The following is a 16362-nucleotide window of genomic DNA, read 5'->3' as shown; positions in this document are numbered from 1 at the left end:
CTCAAACCCCCAGCCGGGCAACATCATTCCACAAAATCAGCAGGCTTAAGCACCTACTCCCCAAGGCTTAAGCCTTGGGCCTCTTGCGAAGGCTTGTGAATTCGGGCCTCCATGTTTGTTTTGTTTTTAGGAAAGTGAACTACAGAAATTTTCCATAACTACGTATCAACTCTCTTGTGAGGCAGACTTCAAAGCAGGAGCCTCTCCAGGTAAGCCCTGGATATAGGATGGAAAGGATCCTTTCGTGGATGCTGCATCTATTTTCTCAGAGTCCCGCAAGATGACACAGGGCCGTACCAGGCCAAGAGAATGAGCTATATTTTGTAAAGCTGATTATCCCCCCTACTTTTCACCACTGATTGGGCACCCACAGGGTTGAAGCACAGTCCACACAATTACATTAGTAATCTGTACAAATAATCTTGAGTGGCAGATATCTCCAGCTCCAGTGTACAGCTGGGAAAACTGAAACTCTGAGGTTCAGTGACTTGGCCAAGGTCAGACAGCCACCAGCCAGCGCTGCTGTCTAGTGGTTAAGATTCGGCGCTCTCAAAGCCAAGGCCTGGTTTGTTTGCCGGGCAGGGAACCACACTACCTGTCCGTCGGCTGTCATACTGTGGCGCTGTGCGTTGCTGTGATGCTGAAAGCTCTGCCACGAGTATGTCAAATACCAGCTGAAGATGACCAGGCGTGGTTCAGCTCTGCTGTACACAGGGTCACTAGGAGTCGGAACTGACTCCACAGCACTACTAACAGGACAGCTACCAAGCAAACCGGGTTTAAATTCAGATCTTTTTTTAAACAGGGCTTGTTGAAATACAATTGACATACAATTAACTGTACATATCTAAAGTGCACAATTTAATAAGTTTGGACATACGCATAACCTCTGAGACCATCACTACAATCAAGATGATAAACATATCCATCACCCCCCAAAAAAATTTCGTCATGCCTCTTTGTAATCCTTCTCTCTAACCCCTCGAAACTCTCCCTTTTGCCATCCCCAGACAACTACTGAACTCCTTTATCTGTCATTACAGCCAAGTGTGTGTTGTCTAGAATTGTATATAAATGGAGTCATGCAATATACCCTCTCTTTTGCCTGGCTTCTCCCACTCAGCATGATCATGTTGAGATTCATCCACACTGCAGCATGCAGCAATGGTTCATTCCTTTTTATTGCTACATAGTACTCCATTATATGGATAATAACCGTAGTCCATTCATTGGTTCACCTGTTGATGGACAACCAAAGTGTTTCCAGTTGGGGGCCATTACAAGTGAACCTACTCTCAATATTTATGTACAAGCCTTTGTGTGGACATACATCATTATTTCTCTTGAGCCTAAAAACAAACACATGACAGAGGAACGGCTGTGTCATGAAACTGTCATGCTCTTTCTCAAAATGTCTATACCATTTTTCATTCCCAACAATAGTAGATGAGAGTTTAGTTCTTCCATTTTCTCGCCAATATATATACAGTCTTTTTAATTTTAGCCATTCTAATAGATGTGTAGTGATATCTCATTGTGGTTTCAGTCTGCATTTCCTATTGCCTAATGATGTTGAGCATCTTTTCATGTGTTCATTTGCCATTCATATAACTTCTTTGGTGAAGTGTCTGTTCAAGTCTTTTGCCCATTTTTTAAAATTTGCTTGTATGTTTTCTAATTGCCGAGTTTTGAGAGTTCTCTATACATTCTGGATACAAGTCCTTTACCAGATAAATGATTTGCAAATATTTTCTCCCAGTATTTGGCTTGTCTTTTCATTCTCTAAATAGCATAAAGATCAGAAGTTTTTAATTTTGAAGTCCAATTTATCAATTTTTTTCTTTTATGGATAATATTTTTGGTATAGTATCTAAGAAATCTTTGCCTAACCCAAGGTCACAAAAGTTTTCTCCTATATTTTCTTTTAGAAGTTTCATAGTTTTAGGTTTTACATTTAGGTCTATGATTCATTTCGAGTTAATTTTTGTATATGGTTCATTTTTTTGAATATGGATATTCAATTATTCCAGCATCTTTTTTTGAAGAGACTATCTCCACTGAATTGCCTTTGTGTTTGTCAAAAATCAGCTGTTCATTTATGTGTGGCTCTCTATCTCTAGACTCTAATCTATTCCATTGATGCTTATCTTTATGCCAGTACCACACTACCTTGATATGGTAGCCATAACATAAGTCTTAAAATCAGGTAGTTAATCTTAATTAACAGAAAGTTACTCAGTGTTAATCCTCCAAATTTGTCTTTTTCAAAGTAGCTTTGGTTCTTCTTGGTTCTTACATTTCCATGTGAATTTCGGAATCATCTTGTCAATTTCTACAAAAAGCCCTGTGGGATTTAATTGAGATTGAGTTGAATCTATAGATCAATTTGGGAAGAACCAAAATCTTAACAATACTGAGTTTTCCAGCCTGTGAACATGATTTGTCTCTCCATTTATTTAGATCTTCCTTGATTTCTCTCAGCAATATTCTTTAGTTTTCAGCGTCCAGGTCTTACAAATTTTTTGTCAGATTTATTCTTAACGTTTTCATATTTTTGATGCTATCATAAATGGTGCTTTTTTAAAATTTCAATTTCTCTTGATTCACCACTAGCATAGAGAAATACAACTGATTTTTGGATACTGGTTTTGTATCCTGCAACTTTACTAAGCCCACTTCCTATCTCTAGTAGCTTTTTTGAAGATCCCATCAGATCTTCTACATAAATGATCATGTCTGTGAATAGATAGTTTTACCTCTTCCTGTCCAAACTGGATGCCGTTTGTTTTTTTCTTGCCTGAGTGCACTGGCTAGAACAGAAATGACTAGAATGGCCATTCTTGTCTTGCTCCTGATATCAGGGGAAAAGTATTCAGTCTTTCACAGCTAAATATGATGTTAGCCGTTTTACCTGGATCCTCTATACCAGGTTAAGGAAGTTCTCTGCTTTTCCTGCTTTGCTGAGGGTTTTTATCAGGAACAGATCTAGATTTTTAATTCTGTGCAGACAGTTGATTTCTCTCCCCTGTTCTAAGCCCCAAGGTCTTGTTTTCCCTGCTTATACTCTGCTTCTTAGGATCTCTTCAGGTTTCTTTAAGTAACTTTTGCCACATCATGCCTAGGATAGATATGAATTTTGTCAAATGATTTTTCTGCACCTACCAAGATGATCATATGGTTTTTCTTTTTTAGGTTGTTAATATGATGAATTACACTGAATGATTTTCAAATACTAAACCAACCCCGCATTCTTGGGATAAACCCCACTTGGTCACATCGTATCATCCTTTTTATATGTTGCTGGATTAGATTTGCTAAAATTGTGTTTAGAATTTTAGCATCTATATTCACGAAGGATCGTGGTCTTTTGTTTTCTCTTTGCAATGTCTTTGTCTGGTTTTGGTATCAGGACAATGCAGGCCTCACAGAATGAGTTGGGAGGTGTTCCCTTCTCTTCAATTTTCTGGAAGAGTTTGGGTGGAAGTGGTATTACTTTTTCCTTAAATGTCTAGTAGAATTCACCAGTGAAGCCATTTGGGCCTGGAGCAGGCACTATTCCCAGCCCTGTGTGAACATCCAGCATTGTTTCTCTCCAATCCTTTCAACTGGTTTTTCCTTAGCCTCAGGTAGTTGCCTTGGTGATCAGCTCTCACCGGATCCTTGATGGAGCACGGAGGAGAGGGTTCCCTACAAATCTCTAGTTTTCTCTCTGTGCATCTCTCTTCTCCACTACTCTATCCTGCAAACTCTGGCTGCTTTCGTCTCCTTGAACTTTCATCTCCATCTCCTCAACTCAGACAGTCTGTCTAGCTCTGCCTGGGTTTCCCCTGTGCCGTGGCCTGAAAACTCTCTCAAGGCAATGAGCTGGGGCAGTTGTAGTGCTCATCCCACTTTTGCCTGTGGTAAAAGAAAGATACTTGGTCTTTGTCCCCAGTTCCTGGCACAGAGCTCCTAAAACCCTTGTAATTTCCTGAGTGATAAGGGTGATAGCAGTGTCTTTTGTTCTAATGAGGCAACTCTTGGCAGGTCCCTAAATAACTTCAGGAGGGGGCTGGTTGCCAGAAAGACCAAGCCTTGATTTGAAGCTTAGAACTCTCAGCCCCATACCCCAATTCTGGGGAGGGGAAAGGGACTGGAGATTAAGTAGCCAATGATTTAATCAATCACACATATTTAATAGAACCTCCATAAAAACCTTTAAATGATAGGATCTGGAGAGCTTCCAGGACGGTGAATACATTAAGGTGCTGGGAGGGTGAAGCGCCCAGAGAGGGCATGGAAGCTCCACGCCACCAGTGCCCCCATACCCTGCCCTATGCATCTCTTCCATTTGGCTGTTCCTGAGTTGTATCCTTTCTAATAAGCCAGCAAATGGAAGTAAAGTGTTTTCCTGAGTTCTGTGAGCCATTCTAGCAAATTATTGAATATGAGGACAGGGTCATAAGAACCCCTGATTCACAGCAGTTGGTCAGAGATAAGGGTGGCCCAGGACTTGTGACTGGTATCTAAATGAGGGCAGTCTTGTGGGATTAAGCCCCTTTAACTTGTGGGATCTGATGCCAACTCCAGGTAGATAGTGTCAGAATTGACTTGGGTTATTGGACACCCAGTTGGTGTCTGGTGAATTGGAGAGGTGATGTTGGAAAAGACAATACATATTTGGTTTCAGGAGGGAAAAAACCCTCATTGCCTGTCTCTCAAGCGATCAGTGTCCTTCATTGACTGATGTCCAGTGTTTCCTATTTTTTGTCCATTTTTCAATTGTTTCATATAAGAAGGTAATTGGTCCCTGGTACTCTATCTTGGTCAAAAGTGGAAATCTTCAAATCCAAGTCTTCTTAACCACCACTCCCTAGGCCTCCTGTACCGACTTCCATCAAGGGGGCTTATATTGGAATCATCTGATTTTGCATCTGTATGACTCATGAGACCCAAGGTGAGGCAAAAGCTTTGTCTGTGTCACCCGTCCCTAACACAGAGGACTAGCCCACAAGAGATGTCAGGAAGTTGTGCTGGATGACCATGTGCACGGATGCAAGCTCTGCCTCAAAATCTAAGGTATTCTAAGAACAGAGGTCCTAGTGCCATTGAGAAAAGCCAGACCCATGGCTTTACACCAGGACATTAGAACAAAATCAAAACTCTTCACTAGCCAGGAGAATTGGGGAATTTGTTTTCTTTCCCCCTGATGACAGTCAGAAGAGAGCCCAAACCAAAGCCTAGAATAGGAAGTTCTTTAACAAACTGGACAAACACCATGGGAAACTGCAATTAGAGTAACTGGCAGTTTCAAATACTCTTTTGTTTCACAATTCTCTTAGAAGCTAAGTATTTTTCCACTTGGTAAAAGGGGACTTTCCTGGGCATCTCCTCAAAAGATAAGAGATTAATAAAATTGGGTCTTGTAAGTATTTACTTAATTTGAGATAATTTCTTTCCATCATTCCTTGTTTTAAAATCTCTCAAATAACAATAATGCTTGGAAACAAGCTTTTTCTTGCTCTCTCTCTTGAAGAAGGGTAGGAGAAAACAAACTATAGTTCTATCCTGATTACCCTAGCCATATCATATCCTGATGCACAGAAATGGCGCATAAAGTGTGAAGAATAAATCAATTCCTAGACACATTCTACAGGACTTTCCTAAATTAGATCATAACAACTTTAAAGGTCAAATAAAGGCAAAAACACTTTCATTCTTAGTACTAAAGCATCATATGGCTCCTTGCAGTGAGCTATGAAACTTCCCCCTTGACATTAAATACCACACTCAGGGCTTACATGCGAGAAACTAAAACGGAGAAGGAACAAACTGTCACGTAGATAAAAGATTAAGAAAAGAATTCGTGTGCCCAGCACTGGAAGATGGTGAAGGGTAGGTTTACAGTCCTGTTATGCTTTTTAAAGAGCAAGAGAAGTTAGCTTAACAGGTATAATACTCCCTTTCCATAAAGGAGGCTTTCACCAAAGACCCCTGTCCACCACAGTCCAGGCAATCAGAGCAAATGTTTTCACCAGGAGAGTTCTCAAACACAGCACTAACTACGTCACTTCCTGTTTCAGATCTTTCTAGAGGTCCACACGGTCTACGGAATTAAGTAAAAACAAAAACAACCACCACCCACCACTATGGTGAACACACCATGGGTTCTTCATGATCTGTAAACCTATACACCAAAACAACCTATTTTCTTCCCACACATCATATATTCTTGTCTAGGATATATTCATACCTTTCCCAAGGCATGTTATTCATAAGTCAACTAAGGTTGGAAACCCAGGTTTAAACAAAGTTAAACAGGTTTCCTTACAGTAGGACCCCTCCAGGCCTTTAACTTACTTGTTTTTTGTTTTTTCTTTTTAAGATTGGCACCTGAACTGACAACTGTTGCCAATCTTTTTTTTTTTTTTTTTCTGCCTTTTCTCCTTAAATCCCTCCAGTAGATAGTTGTATATTTTAGTGGTGGGTCCTTCTAGTTGTGGCATGTGGGACGCCGCCTCAGCATGGCCTAATGAGCGGTGCCATGTCTGCGCCCCAGGATCCAAACTGGCGAAACCCTGGACCACCGAAGCAGAGTGCACGAACTTAACCACTCGGCCTCGGGGCCAGCCCCAGGCCTCTAACTTGTTAACGTGCACCATCAAGCTCCCAGAGTTGCCCATGGAATACCTCAATGGACCAGACACTTCAAACCCTGCCTCGTCTCTAACATATGACCCCTCTCTTTCATCCTCCTTCTGCACATCACAAAAGAACATTTGTTTCTGTACTCACTGTCTCCCCCTTCTCACTGCCAGTCACCCCTCCACTCTCCAGGAGCTGGAGCCAGCCTCTCTTATGCTGCAGACTGAAGCTGTCTACAGGTGGCACCTTCCATGGTGCTCCCTCTCCTGTGTACTTCACGCCCCTCCCAGATCTTTCCTCAGCCCTCTGGGCTTGGCTCACCTCAATGTTTTTTCCACTTTTCTTTTGAAAATTAAATATATAGAGAGAAAGACAAAAACATAGAATAAAAACCTATATTCTCATTAATCAGAAGTGACAACCATTAGACTATACTAATAATGCCATGTTTGCTTTAAGTCGTTTTTTTTAATAAAAGAACAAAAGAGGATAAAGATAAAGTGTCTTCTGATTTTTAGTGAGAAACCAATCCCACCCCTCTTCTCCCCAAAGGCAAGCACTTCACGAGTGTGCTGCATATCCTTCCATTCCCTTTTACATGTAGATGTAGGTATTCATGAACAATGAAAATCACTTTGTACTTTACAAAAAACTTAACACAATGACATCATACAATAAGTGTAACTTACCAGTTTTCTTTCTCACTTAACAATATCTACCCATCCCGACATTCAACTCCACAAGATCTACCATATTGATTGTACCAATCTATCAACGTTGATCCTATTGCTTCTCCTGCTACCTCCAGTTTCTGAGCACTTAGTATGCACCAGATCCTGTCTCTAAGTGCTTTGCGTGTATTATCTTATCTACCCCTCCCAACAAGACACTGAGAAGATGTTCCAAATGCCCACAGCGGCACAGAGCAGGGATGACACTTTCTCTAGCTTTGGCAGAGTGCAAGGCTGCGCTCTTAACTACTGTGCAAGCTTCCCTCTTACTATCAACAGTCAACCGAGCAGCTTCCCTGTGCCAGGGGATCTGTATGTATTATGTCTCTTAATCCTCCGACTCAGTGTGTCAGGCACGATTAATTATCCTCATTTTAGAGATAAGAAATTCAGGCTGGAGCCTTGGTGTGAACCACAACTATACAGCCTCAGAGGCCACTGGGCTAAATGTCAGATTTACTTAAAAAAAAGTCAAAGATGGGGCCAGCCCGGTCACGCAGCGGTTAAGTTCGCACGTTGCACTTCAGTGGCCCAGGGTTCACCAGTTCGGATCCCGGGTGCAGACCTATGCACAACTTGTCATGTCATGCCATGCTGTGGCAGGTGTCCCACATATAAAGTAGAGGAAGATAGGCACAGATGTCAGCTCAGGCCAGTCTTCCTCAGCAAAAAGAGGAGGATTGGTGGCAGATGTTAGCTCAGGGCGAATCTTCCTCAAAAAAAAAAAACAAAAGTCAAGGATGAGATTAGAAAAATGGGCTGGCGTGAGATTGTGAGAGACTTGAATGCCTAGGTCAGGAGTCTTGGTTGACTGGTTACATGCTATTATACCAATGTCACCAGTCCCTGATCACAGAGTACCAGAACATCCTGAGAACAGAGTACCAGAGCATCCTGGGAACAGAGTACCAGAGCATCCTGGGAACAGGGAAACAATACTTACAGTCATGGACCTTGTAGCAGTGCTTCTGCAAGCGCTTAACATCCCATTCCTCCAACACTCCATGAGTCATCAGCAACTGGAGGAATCGCCGGTGGACATCAGTCATGATGCCCACTCTTCTTGTACTGCCCTGCATGTACGAAGGAACTAAAAAAGAAGTACATGAAACCTAGTCACCTCCAAGCACACCAAAAGCCATGTTTTATTTACATTAACGTCCTGCATAGAATTACTATGAGGATTAAGTGAGTCACTACATATAAAGCCTGGTAACACATATAAATTTGTTATGGTTTTTAAAATCAAGTTCATCATGCTGAATAGTACAAAAATGAAAAGGAAACAAGTCAGGGCCAGGCAAGCTAGTACTGGGCAGTGGTGAGAAGTGTAAATTCTGGAGCGAGCCAGAACGCCTGAATTCATAGCTTGCCCCACCACTTAGGGGTATGAAATTAGGACACTTAACCTCCACATGCTTCAGATTCTGATTTGTAAAATGAGAGTCATGACTGAAACATCCTGCATAGAATTACTATGAGGATTAAGTGAGTCAATACATATATAGCCTGGTAACACACCAAGCACTAAATAAGTGTTGGCCATTTTTACTATCAGACAATTCAGGGTCTGAAACTTGGCTCAGCCACTTACCAGATCTACGGCCTGGATAAATTTAGCTGAAGCCCCATTTTCTAACTATAAAATTAGAATAACGTTCACTGGTTAGAGAACCACTAGTGAACACTTAGTAAACGCTAGCTTCCTTCTCATCTCCCAAACCGCTAATAAAACAACTGTCATGATAGGCCTGCAGGGTATTTTTGAAATCTCCTGCTCTCTACTAAAACCCTATCTTTCCACAAACCACAAAGATCAGAGCTGATAAAAGTATTACACAAGCCCCGATCAAAAAGCCTGCTCCTGCCACGAGAGGCTGTGCGGCGCGGGGGCTGAGAGCGGCAGTTTAGAACTAGACGAGTGCTTGCCACACCTGCCTGATATTAAGAATCACCTAACCCGCGCACGAAAACACAGATTCCCAGGCCTCTTTCCTGGAGGGTCTGACTACAGAGGAGCCTGGAATTCTGAGGTTTTACATTCGCTTCAAGTGATGCCATGATCTCACAAGAAATTCACTGTTACCTTAGGCAAATATAGCACAGAAACATTTTTAGCTAACAAGCTTAATCTCCCTAAGCTTTAGCTTTTTCGTCTATAAAATGGGGATAATAAGAACTATCTTAAAGGCATACGACGAAGTTTAAATGAGATATGACGACCAACGGTTTCCCAAGAATCTGGCACATAGGAGATACACATGCGAGAACAATGCTGAAGAAACCTGGCACATAGGAGAAAAATGCTAGCTACTGTTCTTTTTAAACAGCACTATCAACTGGACCTCAGAGCTGGCAAGATGCACTATCTCCTGACCTGCTAGATAGTCTCAAAAATACCACACCAACATCTCAACCTCAACAAATCCTGAACTGGACTCATCTTCTCCTCTCCCCATCCTCACCCTTTTCATCCCCGAGTCCTCTTCTCAAATCATCTGGTCTGGGTGGTACAGTCCATGAAGCCATAGAAACACCCCAGACCTGAGTGTCAAACTCTGATCCTCCTCTCCTTCAACCTCAGATCCAGCCAGTCATCAAGTCCCGTCAAGTGTATTTCCCATCACTAGGAGCGGGTACGTTCGTTCATCTACTTCACTTTTATGTCCTGAGTACCACTTATTTGCCCGTGGTTGTTCTGGGCACAAGGATAGAACGTGTAGGGCTAAGGAATCTCGACTTTTACCTGGAAACACCGGAGACTAAGGCTCTCCAGACTAAGGGTCTTTAAGCAGATGATGCAGCCAGTTTGTTAGAGCAGATAAAAAGCCTGTCACACTGAATAATAAATAAAATCTAGCTATACAATTATAAGAGCTACTTCTAAAACACAAAAGCACCAAAAAATTAAAATTAAAAGGGTAGAAAAATATATACTCTGTGGACTAACCAAAACAGAGCTGGTGTGGCTATACTAATATGACACAAAATAGACTCTAAGGCAGAAAGCATTACTAGAGACAAAGATGGTCACCACAAAATGATAAAAAGGTTCAATTCCCAAGAAGATAAAACAATTCTAAATGTTTAGGCACCTAATAGCAGAGCCTCAAAACAGTTAAAGCAGAAATGATCAGAACTACAAAAACAAACATACAAATCCATAACCACAGTAGGAGATTTTAACATATCCCTTTCAATAACTGACAAAATGAACAAAAAAATCAGTAAGGTTAGAAAAACACTTGTACAACACAGCAAAAAGCTTAATCCAATGAACATGCATAAAACACTGCATCCAACAGCTACAGAATACAGAATCTTCAAGCATACCCAGAACAATTATGCAAATTGCCACATACGAGGCTAGAAAGCAAGTCTTAGCAAAATTTAAAGGACTGGTGTCACACAGATCATGTTCTGACTACAATGCAATACAGCTGGAGACCCGAAACAAAAAGAAACTGGAAAAACTTAGAATTTAAGAAACACACATCTAAATAATCCACTATGAAAGAGGTACTATTGGGAATTAGAAAATATTTTGAACTGAAAATAACAAAATATCATACATAAAAACTGGTGGGAGGCAATTAAAGCAGTTGAAGGAAATTAATAGCCTTAAATGTTCATATTTTTTTAAAAAAAGGAGGCGTGAAAATTAATGAGTTAAGCAGCCACCTAAAGAAGCTATAAAAGGAACAGCAAATTAAGTCCAAAAAAAGTTAAAGAAAGTAATAATGAAGAGCAGAAATTGATGAAACAGAAAATAAACATATACTGGAGGAGATTAACAAAACCAATATTATTCTTTGAAAATAAACATGACAAATCTCTGATAAAATTTTCCGAGAGAGAGAAAACTTACACATCAACTCTTTGGAATTTAAAAGGAAAACCAACTGCAGATACAAGCATTTAAAAAAGGTATGATAAACAACTTACAACAATCTGAAGTTTTAAATATGTTCAAAGTGATAGGAAACTCACTAAAGAATTATTGGAAAACCTAAAAAGTTTTAACCACTGAGGAAATTTTACGGGAAATCCACCTTCCCACAAAGAAAGTTTCAGGTCCCGACCAATTTTTTAGGAAGTTCTACCAAACATTCTGGAAACAAATAATTTCAAATGTTACACAAACTATCCCAGAGCCAGAAAAAGAGCAAACCCTCCGCAAATCATCTGATAAGGTTGACATAAGTTGGGCACTAAAACCTAACAAAGACTTCAGAAGAAAGGAAAATAAAAGAGCAGGACTTTTCACAAACAGATACAACAGTCTTAAGCAAAATGTTAACAAATCAAAGCTAGCCATGTAAAAATGATGATATATTGTGACCAAATTGGGTTTATCCCAGCAACAGGTTATCATCTGAAAACCAATCAAATGTTTTATGTCGATAATATCTCAATAAAGCTGGGGGAGATAAAAGTCAATCAATGTGAGTCGCCACATTAGCAGAATAAAGAAGTAAAAGCATACAATCATCTTAATAGATGCAGAAAATACAGCTGAGAAAATCCAACATTTATTCATGCTAAAAACTTAACAAACTTGGAATAGAAGGAAACTTCCTCTACCTACAAAAACCTAGAGCAAACATACTTAAGGATGAAATGCTGAAAGCGATCACTTTAAAATTCAAATTGATCCAATGGAATTGAATCAATGCAATTCCTATCAAAATCCCAACAGGCTCTGAGTGTCTGTGTGTGATCTGACAAGATGATTTTACAATTTACATGGAAAATGTAAAGGCAACAGAGCAAAGACATTCTTGGAGAAGATAAAGGCAGAGGACTTGCCCTACCAGGTACCAACTTCTTCTCAAGCTAGAGCAAGGAACGAAGTTTGATAATGGTGTAGAAACGGACAAAGAAGTCCAACAGAACGGAACAGAGAACTCGCAGAGACAGACGCACATATAAGTACTCAACGCGCTGGTGAAATGGAACTCAGATCAAAGCAAACTATTCAATAAAAGGTGCCAGAACGACAGATTATTTACATGTGGAAAAAAAATAAATCTAGACCCTTTCCTCACACTGTGCACACAAGTCTATTCTTGAGGACTAAGGTCATAAGAAAGAAAACACTATAAAATTTTTGGACAACAATATAGAATAACTCTATGATCCAAAGGTAAGGAAGGATTTCTTTAAAAGATACAAAAAGTACAAACCATAAAGGAATATACTGATAAATTCCACTTTGTTAAAATTAGGAACCTTTGTTCACCAAAAACACCAGAGAGTAGGAGAAAGAGAAAGAAGACAAGCTACAAACTAGAAGGTATCTGAAACACATTTAAACCACAAAAGATTCACCTTCAGAACATATAAACAACTCCTACAAATCAGTAAGGGAAGACAATCATGGAGAAAACGAGCAGCAGAAATTTTACAAAGAGGATGCACAAACGATTAATAAATACATAAAAAGACGCTCCTTCTCAATGTCATCAGGCAAATGAGTATTCAAACCACAGTGATTAATGTCTTTACCCATCACCAGATAGGCAAAAATTCTTAAGAATGGCTGAGGCTGAAACTTTCATCCACTGCTGGTAGAGTACGAACTCTTCGAAATCACTTCAGACAACAATTTGATATTACAAGCAAATTTGGAGATCCCCAGAAATCCACTACTAGGTATATAACTTCGAGAAACTTTTCCACATTTTCCCCAACAAGTATCTTTATAAAAGCACCATGTTACAGCAAAAATCTGGCAGCAATACAAATGACCGTCAGTTGAAGAACGCCTACATAAAGATTTATAGTCATACCATGGAATTCAAAGCAGCAATGAAGATGCAGAGCTACTCAAATCAACACGGGTGCACCTCACAGATGTAATTTTATGCCCCAAAATCAAGTCACACAAAATATCTATTAGGATCCCACTTATATAAAATTCAAAACCTAACAAAACTGTACATTCCATCCATCGGAGATAGAGAGTAAAAACTACAAAGAAAAACAAGGGAATGAGTAACTCAACATCCAGGGCAGTGCTTATCCTTTGGCGAGGGGAGAAAGGTTTCAGTGGGGCTTTGAGGATATCCTAATGTTCTATTTCTTAACTTGGTGGGGATATGGGTGTTCATTTTATTTTAATTCTTCAAATTTACATTTTCACACATTTTTATACGCATGTTACGTATCTTGATTTAAAAAAGAAGAAAATTATATAAATGTTAACTGCCAAAATAAATGTTAATAAGAACAAGGTATAGAACGCTATAACCTGGGGACAAGGGGAGGAAAATGGGGTGAAAGAGATACACATAGGCTTCTTAATGCATAGAAGTCAGCTGTCTCTATGAAGAGAAGGCAGGTAGCGGAGGTTAACCATGGACATGTCTTGTCCACTCAAATAATTGTAAAATAGAAATGTTCGCGCAATAAGCAAATCTCAATCATAACCTTTTGAGCCACGTGCTACATAGATACAGTGTTAGTGCTTCACATGCAGTTTCATTTAATCCTCATCCGAACCCTAAGAGGAAAGCATTCCCGACCCCATTTTACAGACGAGGCAACTGAGGCCGAGAGGGCATAAGGTGACACACAGTGATGGAGACAGCGGGTGCAGAGTTCAGCAACCGGGGCTCCTCCATCCAGTCCAAAGAAGCGAGAAATATGAGTGAACAGTAAAAGTATGATCCAGGTCCTTTATCCACAACTCTCAAATCTAAAAAGGTCCGAGGACCAAGTCTTTTAAGATTGAAAAACTCATCTGACCTAAGGCGAGGCTGTTTACGGCTGCTCTTATCCCCTTTCGAGTAATCGTGCATGTAGGCAGCTGGGGGAACATGAATGCATTCGATGACAGGACGCTGCCCCAGACCCCGCTGGAGGTCTGACACAACGCAGAATACATGCACCATACTGCCTTCCGAAAATTCCAGAAACTGGGGATTCTGCACATCTAGCCTCAGGGCTGTACAATGAAGGGCTGTGGACTTGCACAAAATAAGCAGCTCTGTACACAAAACAGAGGGGAAGCCGAGAGGGCGGGCGGGAGCAACTGAGAGGGTGGTCGGCGGAGGCCGTAGTTCACGTACGCAGTTGAGTTAAAATGTTGTGTTTCGCTTTTTCAGCTAATATTATGATTAAAAGTACTTTTTCACCTAAGAGTACGATTCGAAGATGTCTGTGTGGGTGTGAGCGACTAGGTGCCAGTCCACCTGCCTCTGCTGTCGGTCTCCGGGCCTCAGTTTCCCCACCAGGAAATGCAAAGCCCGGAGGCCCCGGGCCCCGGCCCAGCACGCGGGCCGACCCGGCGCCTGAGCCCTACCTCCGCCCTCCCCTCGCCTTCCTGGACGGCCCTCTTGCTTCCCCGAGAGCCTCTCGCCCCCGTGCCCCGCGTTACCCACCGAGGCGCCCAAGCGCAGCCCACACTGTCCGAGGAGACGGCAGAAAGGCGGCCTCGGCTCCTCCTTCGGGGCGGGGCGAGGGCGGACGCGGCGCTCCCATTGGTGGCCGTCGCGGCCTCGTCCAGCCCACCGGGTGACGCACTTCCTGTTCGCCCGCCGGCGCCGCTGTCTTGGCGCTGCGGGGTCTGTCCGTTAGGTCCACAGCTAGGCGCTTCCCGGGCCGCGCGCCTCACTGCGAAGGGCGTCTGCTTGTCGCCCTCCAGCTCCCGCCCCGCGCCCCGCCCGCGCCCCGCGAGGAGGAGGAGCAGGAGTGCAGCGTGCCCCTCAACCCCTGGCCGCAATTCGGTGAGCACAAGCTAGTGCCTCAGTTTCCCCATCTGTAGAACCGACAGCGTAGCCTCAAGGTCAAGAATGAAGGTCTGTTGTCACTCAGCCTGAGCTAGAATCCTGGCCCTGCCACTGCTGGTTGCCCGGTCTTGGGCAAGTCCTGAGCTGCGCTGAGCCTCAGTTTCTTCTGTTAAACGGGGGTAATCATAGTTCTATGAAATAGTGTTGGTGAGGTTTCAGAGATGACGCGCGTGGAAGTGCTGATTAAGTGCTGGCTACCATCTTACCTAGGGATCGTTGTGAAAAGTAAACGAAGTTATTACTAGAAGTGAATGGACTGTTTGGAGTCTCCAGGGCACTCATTTTACACACGTTTGTACTCCAGTCCCTAGTCTGAGAGTATGGTATAGGTATGCAGTCTAGCAGTGGAAATAGGTAACTAATTTCAGGACTCTTGAAAGTGCAGGTATCTATTTCTGTGACGATGCCTTCAGATCCCTGCTTGGCCAGTTACTGCTCCTGGGAGCCTGGACACTTCACCTCTCTAGACCTCAGCTTCCTCCTCTGCTGATGGGGACAGCAGTGGAGTGCAGGGGTTAAAGGCTTGAGCTCGGGAGTTGGACCGTCTGGATTTGAATCCTGTTTCTTAAACCCCGTATTTCTGAGACCCAGGACAAAGTACTGAAACTCTGCCTGAGCCTGCTCATCTATATACCAGGGATAATAATAGCACATTGTCGATAGGACTGTTGAGAGGATTAAACGAGTTAATTCATGCAAACCACTTAGAAGAGTGTCTGGCACATCATGCCAATAACTGTCAATAAGTGTGAGTTACCATTCTAATAAAATACTTTATAAAATGCCTTAGGGGCATTTTAAGGCAAATAAGAGCAGAACAGCCCTAAGGAGGACCCTCCATGTTTTGTTTGCTCTGCACAATTTTGTAAAATTTTGAATTCATTATCAATATTTAGAGTTGAGGCATTTCACATAAAACCCTAGGGTATCTGACAGCTCTTGAAAAACAAGGCAATCTGGCGACAATGGGCCAGCATTCTCCCACAGTAGCACTTGTTCAGAGCTTGGTAGAGACTATGCCCCTTTGTAACGAAATGTGCTTTCCTGGTGTGTAGAGAAATAAAAACTGAGGAACACAAACAGAAAATGCTAAGAACGCCAACATTTCAGGATTAAAGGGCCAAGAAAGGAGGTAGAAAGAGAAGAAAGGGACTCAAGATTGAGTGGTATGAGAAGCAAACAGGTGGGAGGGAGTATTGAGAAGCAGAGTACGG

At 41.9% G+C, this 16362-nt stretch overlaps 1 protein-coding gene across 3 annotated transcripts in view; it reads right to left on the bottom strand.

Moving 5' to 3' along the window:
• Positions 1-16362, bottom strand: part of NSMCE1 (NSE1 homolog, SMC5-SMC6 complex component) — a 58805-nt gene that overhangs the window by 19620 nt on the left and 22823 nt on the right. The window contains exons 1-2 of one of the 3 annotated variants that reach the window (XM_014837992.3): positions 14741-16253; positions 8299-8445 (exon numbers count right to left, since the gene is read on the bottom strand). In XM_014837992.3, coding sequence (XP_014693478.1) covers positions 8299-8445; positions 14741-14840 — 247 coding nt within the window. In that variant the 5' untranslated portion in view covers positions 14841-16253. Of the gene's footprint in view, positions 1-8298; positions 8446-14740; positions 16254-16362 lie in introns of those variants that run through there. The other 2 variants (XM_044747617.2, XM_070484661.1) reach the window with 2 other exon arrangements.

This window comes from Equus asinus, chromosome 14 (assembly GCF_041296235.1).
Source record: "Equus asinus isolate D_3611 breed Donkey chromosome 14, EquAss-T2T_v2, whole genome shotgun sequence".
Classification (NCBI taxonomy): Eukaryota; Metazoa; Chordata; class Mammalia; order Perissodactyla; family Equidae; genus Equus; species Equus asinus.
The sequence above is the reverse complement of the archived record's forward strand: the minus strand, read 5'-3'. Positions and strand labels throughout refer to the sequence as shown.